At 37.6% G+C, this 19,586-nt stretch overlaps 1 protein-coding gene across 2 annotated transcripts in view; it reads right to left on the bottom strand.

The window, feature by feature from the left end:
- The window catches only part of MAGI2 (membrane associated guanylate kinase, WW and PDZ domain containing 2), a gene marked incomplete at both ends in the record, with an annotated part of 752,640 nt that overhangs the window by 111,375 nt on the left and 621,679 nt on the right, over window positions 1-19,586 (bottom strand). For both annotated transcript variants that reach the window (XM_082309172.1, XM_082309171.1), the window contains one exon: window positions 6,118-6,753. In XM_082309172.1, the coding sequence (XP_082165298.1) occupies window positions 6,118-6,753 (636 nt within the window). The remainder of the gene's footprint in view (window positions 1-6,117; window positions 6,754-19,586) is intronic.

Genomic DNA, 19,586 nt, shown 5'->3' on the forward strand with positions numbered 1-19,586 from the left:
TTACAAAACTATCTTGCACAAAATATTGATTTCTATGTAGCGAAGGTAGAAAGGGACAAGTGGCCAAGGCTGGAGGTGGGAAAAAGGGCAACATGACATCTAACAGCAAAGTCAATGAAGTGGACAATGTAGCACGACTCAGAATATTTTTGATCATTAAATATTTCTGGCATTACTAGCTAAGAACAGCAACAAAAATGAGAAAAAAAATAAAACAACTCAAAAGCCAGCATGAGAAGGATACGTTTACAGAGAACTCATACTGAGGAAACTGTTGAATTTATGATGTCATATAAAAGCTCCTAATTTTGAGATGGAAAGTAAAAAGGTCAGCTACGAACCTTTGTTCTCCATCGGTTTTAAAGCAGACAGATGCAGGAACAACAGAGCACTTCAGAGGGATGGAAAGGCAAAATGGCATGACAAATTGGAAAGAGAAAATTGAAAGAGGATGTTTTAGCAGCATGTTGGACAGAAGAAGTTTATGGCATTGACTTCTAGGTATCAATGGTTCCCATGGTTCACTTCAAATGGGTCAGTGGTTCACTACTAGGGTACGTTCCCTTTGTGGGATCAGATGTCCCTTAAACTCACAAACAAGAGATATATATACCCTTTAAGAATACAGCAGGGCTAAAAATGTAGATGTTTCCAAAATGTTAGACTTTAGATGTTAGATTTTAGATTTAGATGTTAGATTTTAGAAATTAGATATTGCTAAGTTCCTCTCAACATTAGAATCCTGTCAAGAAATGGGAGAAAAGGGATCAGGAGCAAATGTACAGTTGGAGTAACTGGAGAAGAGAAAGTATGGCAGGAAGCAGGAGAATTATCAGACCTTGTATCTCCTAACATCTCTTGTCAGAGAAAACGGAAAAAAGCATACCTTCATGAACAAAGTAAGCATGGACAGGCTGCTATTAATTCAGAGTACCCATAAGAAGCAATTAAACCAAGCCTGGGTTCCTTTAGGAAGCGACTGGAAGGAAAAAAAAAAATCACCAATGACTCAGGGATGTAAAAGAGTAGAGACAGTAGGATGATAGAAAGCCTCCATAAGTCAGTAACCCTCAGCACTGTTGACTAGAAAGTCCTGAATTGGGGATGAACAAGCCATGAAATACAGGGTCTCCAGTTTGTGCCAGGTACTCTCAATATTTTGAATGAAGAACTGCAGAAGCAGCGTCAAAGCTTGAGAGACCTCAGTGGTGGGCTGAGGTTGTGGAACCAGGAGATGAGAACTGCCTGGGCCAGACTAGTGTTAGCAGGGTGATGATGCTGCCTGCAGCTTTATCTTGCGCAGCTTCCCCAAGAGAGAGGACAACTTGGAGAAAAAGAAGTATGAGCTTTCCTGACCAGAGAAATTGAAAGACATCTTATAGAAAGCCTGGTCAAAAAAAAATTTCATCTCTGTGGCAGAGAGGTAAATCTGAGATCATGGAAAGGGCACCAAGGATGTAGTATTCCTTCCATTGAGGTCTGCTCATTTTGAGGGGCTAGGCTTATTCACTAGAATATGCATAGAGGTTTTTTGTGAAATTTCTGGCTGTTTTGGAAATTGCTGATGCTTTGTGAGATGTACTGGTATCTGTTAGCAGTCTTAAGGAGTTATCAACTTCTACTGGGGTTTATACAAAATCTGAGAAAGATACTTAGCCATCCTTTTATTCTCACAATTTACATCTACATAGTTAAATTCTCCCTCCTCCACTTCACTGTGTATTGTGTGTGGCCCACGCTATCTCCCATATCGTGTCAGGGTGAAACTGGCTGCTGGCTTATTCCAGTCCCATGCCAGGAGTGGGCTAACAACTAACCAGTATGGACAACGCGTCAGTTCTCTGGTTCCGTTTCACACTAACAGTCTCAGTTCCTCAGAGCCTGTTTGGATTCCACCATTACAATATAGCCGTCTGATGTAAGGACTTTGTCAGGCTCCCACTTTTTGCATTTAGTTTTAATGTTTCACTCACAGCACTTGTTTAGGAGTTGCCATAGCTTCATGAAGCACTCCTGGGTTGTCTTCAGGTTTCCTTAACAACAGTATTTCAGACATAGTCGTGATGGATCTACATTTCAATGTGTCAGTTCTTTTTTAGACAGGAACACTTCTGGGGCTGGGCTGCTGTCTATAAGTTCATATATTTCAAAGGTACTTTCCAAAAGAGATGGCATATGTCAGGTACTTGGATAGCTCATGTAGTAGAACATGCCAAAACCAATTTTTGATGTCCTAATTAGTGAATATTTTGCTCTACATAAATTTGGTATGCTTCAACCAATTAGTGCTGTTTTTCAGTAGTTCTGGACTAATGCAGAATTTCTGCTCTATCCACATTCAGAAAGGCTGATTTTTGAGAGCTCTTCCACACTATTTCAGCAGCCTATACTCAATGCAGACTGCTGCAGAAGCTGAGGATGAAGTGTGAAGGCTGAAGCAAAGCTGGAAAGGGGTAAATCTACTTGGGTAACAAACACTTTTGTAGCTTTTTCTTCCCTTATTTTTTTCTATTCATTTTTTCTTTTTTTTTAGGCAACATTTTTCCACCATCTTTTGCTTTCATTTTGGTTTTTTTTTTCAGTATGAACACTTCTGTCAGCTTATATTAATCAATGAAAACTATATGGCTGGTCAGCAAAAACAGATGCAGAGAAACCAAGCTAAGTCATGCATCTGTGTTTAGCAAAGAACCTGAATAATAAACAGAAAAAAGATTGTAAGATCTCTAGCCATAGAGTATCATAGTTGTCATTTAAACAAGTGCTGCTTAGTATTTTCTTAGATACAAAACATTATTTCCATGATTTTTTTTTTTAACAAGCAGGTAAATTACTGCTTCTGCTTTGGAAATTTTAAAATGAGTACACTAGAAATTCAGTGGGACTTCCTCCAGCTGGATTGTACCCCATGACAAGTCTCTATTTGGTGTTGGTTCAGACAGTTTTCTTTAGTGGCCTCTTTGAATTTGAGTACTGCTATTCCCTCCATCTTTTTGAAACATGCAGACCTTTCCTTCCCCTGCATACTCTGGCTGTTGACCTCCTAAGCTTGAGGGACAATGGCTTTTTAAATGATGAAGGATGCATACTATATGCATACAAGAGAGCATTATTTTCCTGTATAAGATGCTTTTTTGCTATAGAGAGAATATATCTCAGCCAATGTCGATCTGTGTCTTGTCTGCAATGTAAATAAGATTGCTGGATGAGAGAGAGAAATTAAGTCACTTACAAAAATGGATTTGCCACAGTGAACTATGCAGTCAGGCCATATTCATATCAGAGACAGAATACATTACAAGGCAACACACAACCTTACGCAAAACACAGCCTTCCTCCTCCACAGGCAGGAATAGTACTTTCATCTTAATCTTAAAAATGAGACGCTAAAGACAGGATGCATAGGGTAATGATGGAAAAGGATGGTATTATTCAAGTGTCATTACACATTAGAGATAATAAAATAGAAACTGGATCCATGAGTAATGGATCAATGAGAAAGTATGCCTTGCTTCACTGGTGTCACAGAGTAAATATTTTAGAATCATAGCAGGTTTCTCTAAGTACTAGAATTTTGTTTTGTAGTCAGATTATGTCATGTGACCAAATCTTATCACCTGTTTCTTATTCATAACATGTGGGATAGACATGTACATCTGAACCAGTCATCCTCAATTCCCTTTATAGTCAGTCAAGCAGAATATATACTTCTAGGGTATACTTGACTTATTTGAAACATCTACCTTAGAATGACATGAATTGTACTCTAGAAAGGCCTAATTCTGCCCAGGGACTATAAAAGGAGACATGACGACTAGCATAGATATAATTACCTGCACTATAGATGTATATTTGGTCACACAGATTCCCTTTTCCTATGAATTTATGAAAAAAACCCCAGGTTGTCACCTTAAAACAGTTCTCATATTTCTGTTAAGCTATGATTTAGCATCTCTCAGGTAGAGTAGGTTCATCTCATGCACTGTATTTTTTCACTTCTTTTGAATCATTCAAACAAATGAACCTTTTCTTTAATTTCAGAGTCTAACAACCTTGCATTAAGGCATATTCCTTATTTCTGATGTACAGAAATTTCTGATAGTAAACTTTTATTTGTTCTGTATCATCCCATTAAGTTTAATCACTCCATAGTACTTCCAAACAGTTGCTTTAGTCTTAGTCATTGTTTTACCATGAAAAAAACATGCTCTCTTCTTCGCATTCTCTAAAGCAACCACCCACCCCCTGCCCCAGCAACAGAAGATTAAGATTCAGGAACACATTACTGAATTTGGACATAGCATTTTCTGTCAGCTGAGCTAGGCTAACTATCTGTACCTCAGTGTTTGGCCTGACAAAAGACAAGATGGTGTAAATTTATACTGCTTTTATTGAGGGTTTTGCTCCGTGCAGTATCTCCTATCTGCCACTGCAACGTGTAGAAAATAACCACAGCTCAGTCAATGTACCAGAACTTGTTAAACTATCATGTTGATCAACTTGTTTTGATCATGAATTGATGCTCTAAGAAGAAATTCTCTTGAGAGAGACGAATTATCCTCATGGGCTTGAGCATGTTGCTGCTTCAGGGTTTTTTTGCTACTGCCCTGCACTGATTGCTGAAATATCTGTTTTGCTGTCTATTATTACTCAGGCTTGTTCAGCATACTGGATTTCACACTCCACTTCTCTCTGAAGATTGGTGTTCTGAATTGTTTTCCTCTAGAGGGGGATTAGCTTGCATTTTTCAAAATAAAATCCCATCTTTTGGGGTTACATTAACCCTTCTAATTCCCTTTATACTCTTTTTTTGCTATGCAATTCTCCCTAATTTGTCAGCACCTTCAGAAAAAAATGTTTACTCCACTGTTCCAGATTCTTAATGGATGTTAAATAAAACCAGATTTAATACCACTAATACAGCACCTCTGCAACAACTAACTTTCTCCAAGTTCATATACTGTAGTGACACCTACTTACCACTCTTAATTTGGTTTCATTCCAAAGAAATGTCAGATTCTGTCTCTTATAAATCATTCTTTTAAATATAGATATGAAAATTACTTTATTGACTATGTGAATCTACAGATATTTAAATCACCTTATGTTTATTATTTCTGCAATTTGATAAAATGTTACTATATTCCTTGTTCTAAGGATTTGTAGGTTTTCTGATGACAAACATTTGGCATACGCAAACACTAAAGCTTCACTTCCCAACCTCTACTCTTCACAAGGAAAGTAATTAATATTTTTGTATAGAATCCTTTTTTTTTCTTTTGAAGCACAGAGTAATGTACATTCAGTGACATATGAATGCCTTTAGAGGAACAAAGATCTTTAATTAAAGAAATTAAATCATTATTCACTTCAGGTAATAAATTGTGATGGATGCTCATCTCAAACCATCGAAGGAAATTTGTTTGGCTAAAATATTAAAAGCTACGAAATTACTTATCACTGTCAAGGTATTAAGACTTCTGTTGTTATTGCTTCCTTACAGATAAGTCTTGACTCTCCCCTTCCAGTGGTGTATATTCAAGCTTACTATGTCAGGCTGGTCAGAAAAACTAAGCTGCTAGAAGCTACTTTTTTAAAACAGAGAAAAATATACTATGGATCTTTGTTATCATGAAAGAAAGAAAAAACAACTGTTGTACAATACTTTTACAATGAAGGAAAAGGAGGCAAAATGGCTTATCAGAACCAGTAACCTTGTAAAGTGCTAATAGATTGCTCTGATTTTGATCTACCTTAATGAGTCAATATATACAATTACATCTAAAGCTTGCAGCACTGCTTTGGGACTATGAGTTTGCTGCAGACACCATACAAACTATTATGGGGTGAAAGGTCCGGAGCTGCTCTAGTTTTACCCTTATACAGAGGTGGGACCATTGACACTCAAAACACAAAAAGGAATGTACAACAAACTGTTAGATTTTGCCTAGGATACTTAATTGCAGACACACTTTTCCAGAAGCAATGCTGTTACCTCCCGCAACATGGAAATTAATTTCCAATCTAGCACACAATGATGTAGCGAGTATATGTATGTCTTACGGTTTAGAACCTTTTACACACATTTTCGTAATTGTACAGACTTTCCAAACTTACCTCCTCTATGGATAATCAAAGAAGTTTCACTTCCAACAGGACATTCTTTAAGTATATCCACTACTTCTGCATGGCTCAGGTTCTGTACATTCTGCTGGTTGATCTCAACAATGAGGTCACCTTCACACAAACCAGGACATCCCTGAATGTCTAGAATTTGCTTCACCCTCTGTCCTGTAGGACTGTCTGCTATAGTGAAGCCAAAGCCCTGGGCCCCTTTCACAATGGTTAAGGTCATGAGTTCAGCTTGAGTGGCCCCAGAAGAAGCCATTGATACATTATCATCATGGGCAGGTGGTGGGAATGTGCTATCAAGCTGACTATCTGCTGGAATGGAGTGCAAGGAGTGTGGTGGTCGATCTGTTACATCTGGAACAGACTGAGAAGTCCTAGAAATGTATTCCAAATAAGTTTCATAGTTATGTCTTCCATTTACCACTACCGGAGGCCTCTCCATTACTGCAAGGGGTGGCACCATGCTGTTGGCAGGATCTTCAGGATCAAAGGGCAAAGGGTATCCACGACATAGCACCAAGTTGACACTCTGACCAATAGGAACAGACTGGAAGAGTTTGACTACATCTGCGTGAGTATGTCCAAGGACACAAACTTCATTAATATAGACAATGACATCACCTAGAAAGAGAAGAAAAAATAGTAACAACATGAGACAACCTCAGTTACTGTATATGCAGTGCAAATTTTATTTTTTATGAAATAGAACTCTACTAAAAAATTAAATATATTAGATCAACATACTGACTCAAATCATGCAGACAAAAAAGTAAAGTTTGTCTGCCAGCAAATGCAATACAAATAGACAATGACAGTACTATTTCTTTTCTGTGGAAGCTCACAGCTGGAGAATTAAGCTGGATCCAGACATACACCTTTTCTTAACATTTCTTCCCTACTATTTTTTTGACTCCTTTCAGTGTAGCTCACAGATTACTTTTTTATAAGATACAATCAAAGTTTATTTGGAGGCTTAGTTGTCAAGAAATATCATTGTTTGGTGAAGAGTAAAAGGGAAAAAAAAGGGAATAGTAAGCACTCATGGACTTAAGAATCAATGAACAGGGATGCAAGACTGTGCATGCATGTGCATAAGGAAATAATTTTTGCATTTATCATGATATTGACGATTTCCTATTAAATGTCATTACTTGCCATCTGACATCGAGGACTACTACAGTCATTTCCTATTCTAGGCATGAACGAAACTGTACCTTGCATGTTGTAGAGATGTTTAGTGGCATTTTCGCATAGCCATGATGGTTCAAGGACAATGACAGGACAAATTTTGTAGGTAGGTATAATAGCCTTTTATTAGAAAAATCTAGGCAAATGTCTGAAAATCAGTTTAATATTTCCAGCTAAATCAGCTGATCAAATAAAAATAAAGATACTATCTTTACCTCCACATCTTGTCTCATGTATAGTACAGAGCTACCAGTCAGAACATATATGAAAGCAGAATACTTTAAGTCAACAGGCTATTTGTGGGTCTCCATATTGCTCATGCACCAACCAGCTTCTGCTACTGAAAAGTTCAGAAAAAAGTTCAAGTTCCTTCTTGTTGTTAGAATGGATCTATGTATTTGTAGCCATAAATAATTTTTTTATGGTACTGTTAAGGTGCATATTAAAATAAAAATGAGTAATCAGAACAAATGAGATACAGAATAGTTTGACGACCCACAGCCAGTTTCCACTTTAATAAAACACTTTGCATCTTTATAACAAAGGAGAAGGATGTTTGGTTAGAGAAGTCCACAAGTTAAAGTATTTTTCCAAGTGAAGATTTTCTTATTATCCCACCATTAATTAGGGACAAGAAATCATTTATACAGACAACACTGTGAGGTGTCTACAGGGTACACAGTTCAATAATTGACCTATCACAATGTAATGTTTTTTAATGGTATTTGAAAATTCAGCAATAAAATGAGAATGATTTGGGGAGGATAAGGTGGTTTGTGTTGCTTCAAGTGTATTTATGAAATTATGTCTTTCAAGTACTTCAATCAAAATATCTAATCAAGCAAACTGAGGAAAAAAGAGCATCATCAAGATGCCAGTGCAAGGTCTGTTTCTATGTGACAATGAAAGGCAACGGCTGTTTCTATGTGAAAACGAAACGGTCAATTCCCACATGATCAGCCTGTCTAACAGCCTGACAGTAATTAATTGCATATGCACAAATTGTGATTCAGAGAAAGATTTCTTCAGAGGGTGTCTAGGGAAAAAATGCTAAGAGAGTTTGTTTAAATGTTTGTGAATATTATTCACAGAAACCTTAGGAGCTGCAAATACTGTCTTAAATGTGCATCATGAATTGATTTCAAACTATAAGCAAAAGCGGTAAGGTCACTTCACAGGCAGTGCTGAAAGAACTCCAATGTTTCTTTCTCAAGCAGCTGAGAGTAAAACAGTTTTCAAAAGTCAAGATTTAAAAGAGAGAAAGAGTGCACCTTACTAAATTACCGTGGCAACAGCTGCAATTCATTGTGATTTGCTTATGCCCTGGTATAGAAAGAGCTTACCTGCATTCTCATCCCTGGCTTCCGCATTAGCAGTGAGGCTGACATTGCTCATAATAGGACTGATACTGTTGAACTGAGACCTCTTCAATGCATGCTCCTGTTTCAGTAGCTTACGCCTTAACAGTACCCTTGCAACTTTTTAATCCATGCAGTCTTTATTTCCCTGAGTGTTGGCAATGCAGATATGTGGTGGGAGGAGACCAATCTGTTCATCCTCTTTTGCAATACTTAGGCAGCGTGCAAAGGGAATAATGCATTTATTGTGTTGGGCCAGTAAATCATTGTCTGTTTTCACCCCTTCACTTTATGCATTTGTACAGGATTAGCTATAAAACTTCAAACAATATGTTTTTCATAAATCAGAAAATCAGATAAGCTAGTTGACATTACATAGATCTCCAGTGAAAAGAAATTAGCTGTGCACAAGGAGTAGTCAGGAAATATATGGGCCAAGTAGCCCCTTTCCCCAGTCACTAAACAGGCAAAACTGAGCATTAGAAGGTTTTGGGTAAGAACTCCTTCTTCAAATAATGACCCTGTCTTGTCCCTCACAAGACAGCAGAAAATTCTTCAGCATTTCCTGAATCAACATTTTTAAAGGTCTTTGTGGTTTCTGAGGTATAACATGAATAGCATGTCTAGGCACACTCTGAAGTTGTAACTCACTCACAGTTGAACCGTTTGGGACCCATAAAGCTGTACTGTCATATGGAGAACATACAGCTGAAGGTTAAGAAGAATGGGGAAAAAGGCATGAGTTACTAAGTTCAACTCAAAGAAATAGCTACAGCAGTGTTAAACTGGGAAGAAACAGAGTTTCAGATCATGAGACATGAAGGAGGAATAAAAGGGGTTAATTTCAGAAATCCTTCAAATAAATCTCTGGACCGTAGGAGTTTCTCCAAATCTAACTCATTTTCCAGGCTGAGTTCGTCATTGCTGACACAGAGAGAAGTACCGAGCATTTGGTAGGAAGAGAGAGATAAGTTAAGAGCATTACAGAGTCAGTGCCATGCTAATGCAAAGTTCAAAACCTCTCTACTTTAGGTAGAAAGGTTCCTGTAGCATCTTTTCTGCCTGTTCTCTCCTGCTGCTTCTAATAATAATGGGTGCATATGGACAAACATAATAGCAATCCCCTTTATAATTTCTGCTTGATTTTCTGAGCAAGCCATAGTCTGCCTCCAGAAATCACAGTTTTGCAGTGAGTGGGTAACTTTGAAGTTATGCAGAACATTTATATTAAGCATCAAACTTAGCTTGGCTTTTAGAAGTAAACCTACTAAAATGATTGGAGCTTGCTTACAGAATCACAGAATGACTGAAGTTGGAAGGGACCTCTGGAGGTCATCTTGTCCAATCCCCCTGCTCAAGCAGGGTCACCTAGAAGCAGTTGCCAAGGATCATGTCCAGCTGGCTTTTGAATATCTCCAAGGAGGGAGACTCCACAACCTCTCTGGACAGCCTCTTCCAGTGCTTGCTCAACCTCACAGTATGAAAGTGTTTCCTGATGTTCAGATGGCACCTCCTGTGTTTCAGTTTGCGCCCATTGACTCTGGTCCTATCACTGGGCACCACTGGAAAGAGCCTGGCTCCGTCTTCATTACACCTTCCCTTCAGGTATTTACATACATTGGTAAGATCCCCCCGAGCCTTTTCTTCTCCAGGCTGAACATCTCTGTACTTCAACGTCCTCACTATTGGGTGCTCTCCCGAATTTCATCTTCCTCACTAGCCTGCACAAACTCTACACACACCCTACCAACCCTATCTTACTTGAGACTGTTCAGGGATGAGGGAGACCAGGAGGGCTGGTCTATGGAGAAGGCATCTGAATGAGACTCTAGACGAAGTGGCAGGTTTGATAGATACCCAGCAGAGTAGACAATAAATATCCTGTGCTACATCTCAAACATCTCCACCGTCACAAGAACAGATTCTGCTGTCCAGCAGCCAACGTCCAAATTCAGCATTAAGTCAAAGAATGTTAGAGAATACTGACAGCGACCAAATTTGTCAAACTGTCTTACAATTACCTCTGCTTTACTTAAGGCTCTTGCATTTAACTGACAAATTTAGGAACATAGGTCTGGAGGGGACTTCCTGGATGGCTTAACCTCGTCCCCTGTTGTCAGATACAACACACTATGCTACACTTGATGAAATTTGATGTCTTCTTCACAGAAATATCCATGAAGCCCCAGAATATTTCACTTCTTTAACTAGCTTGTTTTGCTTATTAAAGTTTGCTGATCATTACTTATTTTGTCATGTAATGTTAATGGACTCAATGCCTGAAAGCTTGGTTAAAGGTTACATTTTGTTATCTACATATTTCAAAGCAAAAACCAGATCTAAACTATCATTATCTTTTGTTGGTTTAGTGACTGGTGAAGAAATTTGTGAGCTTCAGCATCCTCTAATGACAGATTCTTACTTACATTCCTCTTTACAATAATGTTGCAGAGTTAAATCTGACACCCTGGGGATCTTCTGCAAGCATTAATTCTGCAAAAATACTTTTTTCATGCTTGAAGTGCTTGATCAAAACAGAATCTGTTTTATTGACATAACTCATTTCATTACAAATTATCCTAATATTTCAGGTAATGCTACCAGCTCTATTTCCCTCCTTTCTGAAGAACCTCTGTTATTCAGTGACGCCAGTTATTGTTTCTGCTATGTTTTTATTACTCTTAGAATGTCTGTATACTCATCTTGCACTAGTAGGTAAAGTTCCTCCATTTTCTTACCCATGTTCCCACAATTTGTATACAAATACTTTGCTTATTTCTTGTTATTATTGGTTTTTGTGCACTCGGTTTCCTGGCTGGAATTTTTTATGGAACCTCAGTGAACTGTATTGCCTACTGGACTGCCTTTCTTATTATTTAGAATTCTTTAAACTTCGAAGTCTGAATGCAGAGGAAAAAACACAGATTAGATCTTTGTTGTTAATTTACAATCACATTCAAAGTTTAGTAGAAATATCTCCATTGTTTCTGATGGGTTTTGGATCATGCTCTTAGTATCTGTGTTCATGTGCTTAAAATATGACAGAACGCTGTGATTTGGTGGGGGGCAGAGACAGTTCTGCTAGTGCCCTGCAGCCAGCACAAGCCAATAGCAATGGAGCTAAAAACAGCCCATGGTTTGGCAAGTCAGCACAGGAAGCACCAGCTCTGCAAGCCTCGGGCTGCATTTTTTTTTCCTTCATTTATAGCCCAGGTAAACTCTACTAACTTCTCCAGCATTACTTATTCCCACTTGCATTTCTCAACCATATACTCTAAAATCTGCATATGCATGCTTTGCATGAGCTTCAGAACTAGCAATATGTGATTACTTTATTGTTGAAGCTTCCCCTTCACCTGCCCACCCACACTATCTACTGTAATTACCAGCTATTTCTGTCACTTCTCAGCAGTGACCTTGTCTTCTCTTTCTGCAAAGTGCTGCAAGATTGCTGGCACTGTAGCCTATTAATAATAAATTCAGAGGTGCTAGCATGTTTTCAGTACTGAGATATGAAACATGGGGGTAATTTTAATAACAATGGCATATGATTGATGGTCATGAAAGAGGTGAAGATTAGTTAGAAATGAGCCATTTTTACATGTGCACATACAGTTACTAGTAGCAGCACAGAGAACTAGTGCATGAGGGATGATTTAGTTAAACAGTAGCAGGCAAAATATATTCTGAAACTTTGAATCTCAACTTCCTTCCACTTGCCATAGGTGTTAATCCAGTGTGTGAATAAATAATTTTTGTTATGAATGGGTAGAAGCATTTCTTTGGATATAAAAGATTTCAAAATGTTCTGTATAAAGAGAAATTTTCTTGTACTCTGACCTGTCACAGAACCTTGTAAAACCAATTTGGCTCTAGCTGCTAACATCTGCATGGCATAACTTTTATAGACAAAAATTAAAACCTAGGATCCTGCAGTTCATGATAGCTTGATTTATCTTTTTTTAGAAAATTTGGCCCTACTTTTTGTTAATACTCATTACATAAGTACCCTTATTTTTAAAATAAAAATTACTGAATTATAATCACTTCTTAAGGGAGGTGGCAGTGTAAGATGACTATTGCCTATTAATACTGAAATACTTAAAACACCTGCCAAGAAAATTCTAACTTATTTCTTTTAAAAAGGAATGTTAAATTAACTGCTAAAACCTATCAAGAATGTAACCTGGGGAGAAGTACATGCATATAATAACCACAGCTACTGACAGAAAGAGCTAAATTTAAAATTGACCACTTTATTATTAGCTTTATAACAACTTTATCTGATAGATAGTACTGTGGCAGCCACAGTGAAATGAAAAGAGCTGCTGGGAGACATAATGCTCAGCTGCCTCTGCACTCAGAAATAATTTCAGGACCACTTGCTGGTATGTGAGAACACCAAACAGCCCATTAAAATATCTTTGTTCATACTGGCATGGAAGAACCATTTCCCAGTCTTCACCTTGTACAGGAAGTTTTACCCGTGTGCTGACAAACTCTGCAAAGCTGACAGGTAACCATTAGCCACAGATCCTCCTTTCACTCACTGGACGCTGGGAACTGAGGTACAGGGGAAAAAATCAATCAGGGTAACAAGAATTATTATTTACTAAATCTGACAAAAAATGAAATAAAAATGGATTTCTAGGCAATCAGGCACTCAAACTTGCACAGATAACTCTAAATTTTCCTCTTAATGAAACCTGAGCAACAGATATAAATCAGCTGTTTGTCATCATTGTAGAAGTGGTTAACTTAGGCTAAAATCTGTCCCTATCATTGGAAGGACGGCACACTCTGGCTCTGAACTTGGCTTCCTCTGCAAGGGCCAACAGAAAGATGTGACACACACATGTGTCTACAACTTTAGCCAAGAATAAGATCTGTTGAGTAAGCAGGTGCCATTTTTATACAATCAATTTTTTAGAACCCATTTTAATTCTACTGTGACCCAATGCACATGCCTAATTAAAAAGCTGTCTATTCAAAATTTTTGTGCTTAACCAGCATGTATCATGTAATTACACCCAGGCAGATGTGGATTAGTAGAAGAAACTATTTACATTTTATTTGTTTTTTGCATATAGCGGTAAAAGCTATTTAAATAGAGGCATTTAACTTTTTTAGGGAGAGGAATAAAATACATTCCCAAAAAAATCTAAAGACCTTGATTATTTGCTGATCCAGTAAACATGAAAAAATGCAGATTAAAAATGTAAGTAATGCAATAGCAAAAGAATACTTAAATGAAGGCTGCTTATATAGTGCTAAAGAACAGGCAAACTCTCTTCCTAGCTAAATGGTTTTTCACTTCTTCAAGCATCTGAAAGCATAGCATGGATGTTAAAACTACCACTTTACAAAAAAGCAATTATTTAAAAGATGGTAAGTAATTTGGAGGCAAGACCACAAAAAAAGAAAAATGTCCAATTTTAAAGGCAGCTTTATATTTACAAATTATGTAAGCCTGCTCTGTCTGTGTTTTGCTTGCAGGAACTACTTGCGCATCCTGAAATGCCTGGTGTGGATGAACTGCATGACAAAACATCAGTAGATCTGAAAAGCAAGATAAAAAATGTATGCCATGTTTGCATAGCTATTTGGGATCACTTTGAAAGGTGTCACTGTGCAGAGGCTCACGTAGAAACGAAACCCTTTTTTTCTTTAGAAAAAGGAGGTCAAAATTTACAACACATTTGCTTTTGTACGTACAACATTTTATTTCTGTACGCAGAGCGTCACATTTATCTAGGTAATGGCTCCCAGGAGGAGGAAAGTAGCCCAACCAGCCTCCCAGCAGCCTAAAGGCATAAGGGTATGGCAGAGCATGATGTAAATACCAAGCAGCCTCTGTCCCCGCCTGGGAAGCCTGGCAATGTGCCACCTGTCCCCGGTGGAAGACATTTTCAGCAGCATTGTGGACCGCACACCATTGCAACTGCTAATTCTTGACATAAACTGCTGGGAAGGAAAGAGGCGGATGAATGAGGTGAGGAACTACACGGAGCATTTACAAAGAGGCTGCAGCACAAAGACAAAAGTCTTTATATGTTGAAATACATATGTAACTGGGAATTTTTAGTAATAGGCAGTCATGTTTTACTTGTGAACTGAAATGGTTAATAGACCTTTTTTCTTTCTTTGAGTAGTGCTAGCACCATGAGGACAGGCAATAACTAGTCACATACTAAATTAGTACTTAGTGAAAGTAACAGCAGTTAGCTGGACACTTAAAAAACATGTGCAAAGACAGATGAGTAGGATTAGTCTCCATTTTAAATCTATAGAGGTATAAATTGAAAGTTCATTTTGATTTTAGAGATATTACGGTTCCTGAGGACACTCCCTGTAACTGAAGTGGGCATTACTGCCCGAACTGGGGCAGATTTATAACTCTGTTATCTATTTACTAAGACCATGATTTTCATCATTGTTTGATCAATACTTTGTTTTTCTTGCTACACTCACAAAGAGTGCTCATCCAGGTGCCTAACTTCAGCAGCTGGCTCACTGAGACCAGTGCAGATCTGATTTTACTATCAGTCAGGTCATTAACTTAATTTAAAATTAAGACTAGAAGCTTTGATTTGTGGATTTTTTGTGTATTCATTGCTCAGGTCCATGTTCTGCTGACCGAGCTCAATGGGAGCTGCCAGTACTCAGCACCTCTGAAAATCAGCGTGCTTATTTCAGAGCCAAACCATGGATGTGGAGCCAAATGCCAGGCACCAAATCTGAAGGTGTTGCTATGATGTATTGTTTAGCAAGTTCAATCTACTATAATAATATGCATCCAAGTGCTTCCCATGAGAAACGTTTACAATTACTGTCATCCGAGACACTGCTATTAGCACTATCCATTCACTCCCAGACTTTATGCTGAAGAATCTGATTCTGGCTAAACATCTTGTGTCCCTAATCCTGTCAGTTGTAATGAACTCTGTGCTCATTCACGGCTTCATTGTAGTTATTAGAGCATCTACTGTCTTGCCAAACCAGAAATTCAGAATATCGATATGTGTGTTCATATTTGTACATATATATAAATCCTCAAATCTTGCTGTATCTTGAAAGCAGTCAACTGGATTTACAAGGTCAGCAACTTCCAGAGATACAGAGTCAGATACTTCCAAAGAAGTCTGGATTATTACAGGTTAATGCTTTTATGCAAAATTAAAGACAGGAAGCATTATATTTCTATCAAGCAGAATTTTAATGCATCAAAAACAGTGAAATGATTTCCAGTCAAATGAGTGGATTTTTACTAATAGTCTACAATGTATAAATACCTCAGTGCATTTAAAATGGAGTAATCTTTGATTATCAATTCATTAACAAATATCTCACACAAATGTATGGCTAATATATGAGTCATTTTCTACTTCAGAGTTTCATAAAGGCCATTCCACCTTTAGGTTGATACATGCTTATCTTTTGTATTACCTCTATTTTATCTTTTTTGATAGTAAAATCATCAACATAAAAGTTACCACTACTTCAGAGAGCTTCTCACATAATATCTATACCAAAAGATCTACTCAATAGTTTTTCAGGCACGTATAAATATATTACTTGCTTTAAAATTGTATGGCAAATAGTGGAGTTCCTTTTGGTTGTCTCAAGTTTTACCGTATTTTTCCAGGTTAATACAGGGTAATGTATTATCAAACTGACCTTCCGTCCAAGCAAAAGTTATCTTAATATCTCTAGAGCCTCTTTCTGCTAAGCACTCATTTTCAAGGACAATATATTTTTATTCTTTGCAAAACAATTTAACACCTTCACTACTGAATAATTTATGCTTTCTTTTCCAGCCCATTCCTGAATACTACGCTGAGTCTAAACTACAAAATTCAGCTTGCATAATAATTTTTGGTGAGATGAAGGAGGCAAAATCATTACCAAAATTCCCACCCAGCCCCTTCTTTAACAGTGCTTTATAGCACACAGGAAACTCCAGCCTTGTAATGGTTAGGCAAAGGTTGCTTTTCACCCTTATAACTGCATGGCTAAGAACCACATTCTCATTTTATGAGGATTATCCAATCTCTCACTAGCTATTCTGCCTTCTTGTATGTCTCATTCACCTTCTCTATTTTCTGTTTTGGTTTACAAGCTTTCTGAGAGAGAGACAAGAATTTGCAGTACTCTTGTAGGGTTTATAGCACTGTGGAGTCACAATTTTGTTGTGACTTCATTTCTACTGCAGTAAATATTTGAACAATAATAATACCACTGCGAGGTATCACCATTCTATCATTTTCCAATGCAATGCAGGGGTTCAGCTCAATGCTTGGTTCCTAACCCTTGCAACAAACTAAGCTGCGTTATGGATACATCAATTACTGTTCAACAGTCAAATCTCAGATTTCATATATAAAGGGGCATTAATCTTCTGTTGTGTATGACAATATGCCATATCTTCCTCTTTAGAAAAGAATTAATTTTCTGGATGTTTGAATATATTAATTTGTTAATTAGCTAATGAATAAAAGTAAATTAAAATGGGTTATTATGAATGACTGTGATCCTGTATCGGACTATTTGTTCAGACTGAAAAAGCAATCTCACAGTATGCCTGCCATCTTCTAATGTTCTCACTGTGAATCATCCCATGGGTGGCCTGTAGTTAAAAAGCCCTTCCCAAAATGATCGTTATATCTAATTTTTCCTCAAAAGGCTACCACTTATTGTCATTTGCTTCCATACAATATTTCTATCCTGCTCACTAAGTAGGTGGTACCATCTCTCCTGAGAGTATATTACTTCTATGTCCATCAAAAATTGAGAGCGAGTTGTGATCTCCCATCTGATTGGAGATAGTAGCCATAGTGACAGAAGGCAATTCATGGAAAATTTCTCTCAAGCATATCTTATGTATAACTTACCCTTATTTGGAAAGCCTGTGAAAATGGTGCGACATGGGACAGCCATTTCACAAACTTCCTTCTAAGAACTATCTGCTGCATGAGAAGTGCATGAAGAAGGGTAAAAGTATGACGTGCGCAGGGATGCAGCCCATTAGAGACAGAAGATAACTAAGGATAAGCAAGGGATGAGCGTGTGTGCTGTGGGATACAGAAATGGAAGGAGCAGGAGGAATTTGGGATGTGAATGCCAGCAGCAGAGTGGTAGAGAAAGTGGAAAGGAAACTGATGTGTGCTGGGAGCTTTGTTCTTCCCTGTCTTTAAAAATATCCTAACTGGCTGCATGTCTAACAGCCCTGTCCTGCTTCTGGCAGGCACAAAAAGCCTAGAGTATGTTGGTGAAGCCTGTTCCCAAAATTAATGTTTTAAAAATGGATGTCAATTTGTATTAACACTACTTTGGTTCTTTTTGCTTCTTATGACAGTTCAAGTATGAAATCATTAATTTTTCAGGTTTCTCTGCACACAATGCTCACATACATACCCTGCCAGAAAGTAATTTCCAGACAAAAAACCCAGTAAGGTGTCAACGGTACATATGAGTGATTTTTAGAAATCCAGTAAAATGACACAGTCATTAATTCCAATGGGGATTTACAATCAGAATAAAATCACCTAAGGTTAAACTAAAAAAACCAAACAACCCTAGGTATAAAAATGAAAGCAGCGCCCCTAGGCTATGTTAATTCTTTCCACATTTAATACACTCAAGAAGATACCAGTTCATGAAAAGAGACCCAAAATTGTCTTTATGAATCACTCAAACCACATCTGGGGCTGCTGACACTAACAAGAGAGACATCACTATAAATAATATTGTCCTACCAGCAAAGTTAAGCATGGGTGGGCGAATGAATTCCATGTTTGTTTGACTTAGTGTGTTGTGATTTCATGGATTTTACAATGGATATAGCAGGGAGAATGTGTACCTGTTCATAGGACAATAAACCAATTTGTAAAATAGAACAAGCTTTTACAATAATTGAAACCAATGTACTAAATGTTGCAATTACAAAATATAATTATAATTTTTTTTCTAATTTTATACTATTAAAAGTTTATAAGTGGAATTGTAGTTAAACACTGTGAAGAAACAAATCCTGAAAGGTTCTATCCATTTATTTTCATTGAGAATGAAACTATCCAGTCTTTTCACTATCACTCCAAAATACGTATATTATTGTCCCACATGAGAGAACTATTGTAACAGCACTGCTAGCATTCCCATGGCAAGGAGTATTCTGATTAACCGGGGACAGTGGAGGAGGTTTATGCAATGAAGAAGTCTGATACCATGCTGTTAATGTCACTATAGTACAATTATTAACACTACTTCTATGAATTACTTAATATGCTAGGGATAACTAATATGAATGCTTCTCAATGTGCTTTTTTGTTATATGATAAAGACCACAAAAAGAGAGTACGCTAACTTTGGTATTTGCAGTGACCATATCCATTTTCTTTCTCAGACTTCACTGTCCTCCAGGAATTATTGCAATGACCTGCAGATTAAATGCTGAATACCATAAAACGCTTCTAGTAGAACTCATCTAAAAGGTACTTCTGGAAAACAGAAGTATACATATTTTCACACTTATTCATATAGCTTCAGCTAGTTTCAAAAAAGGATAGTGACTTAGAAGGAGAATTAGTGGTCCACCTAGTCTAAAAACTGGAGAGTGTGTTTTGGATTCTGAAGTAATCCTGAGTTTATATAACCACAAGCATAGATGTTTCTCTGGTGCAGTGTTGCTGATAAGCATAGGCGGCACATTTTCTTCCAGCTGTGTTCACTTGGGCTTGAAGGCTCAGGACAGCCTTTATTCTGATAGAGCTGAGACCATCCACCTCTATGTCCAACTTTAGGCTGTTTCTATCAGAAAGAGCTCCAGAACACCAGAGATCCCTCGAAGCTAGCCTAGCACAAAAGCACTGGGAATAGTGGAACTGATAATATCATTTAAGTGACATGGAA

The sequence above is a fragment of the Platalea leucorodia genome (assembly GCF_965183815.1).
Source record: "Platalea leucorodia genome assembly, chromosome: 4".
In the NCBI taxonomy this organism is placed as follows: domain Eukaryota; kingdom Metazoa; phylum Chordata; class Aves; order Pelecaniformes; family Threskiornithidae; genus Platalea; species Platalea leucorodia.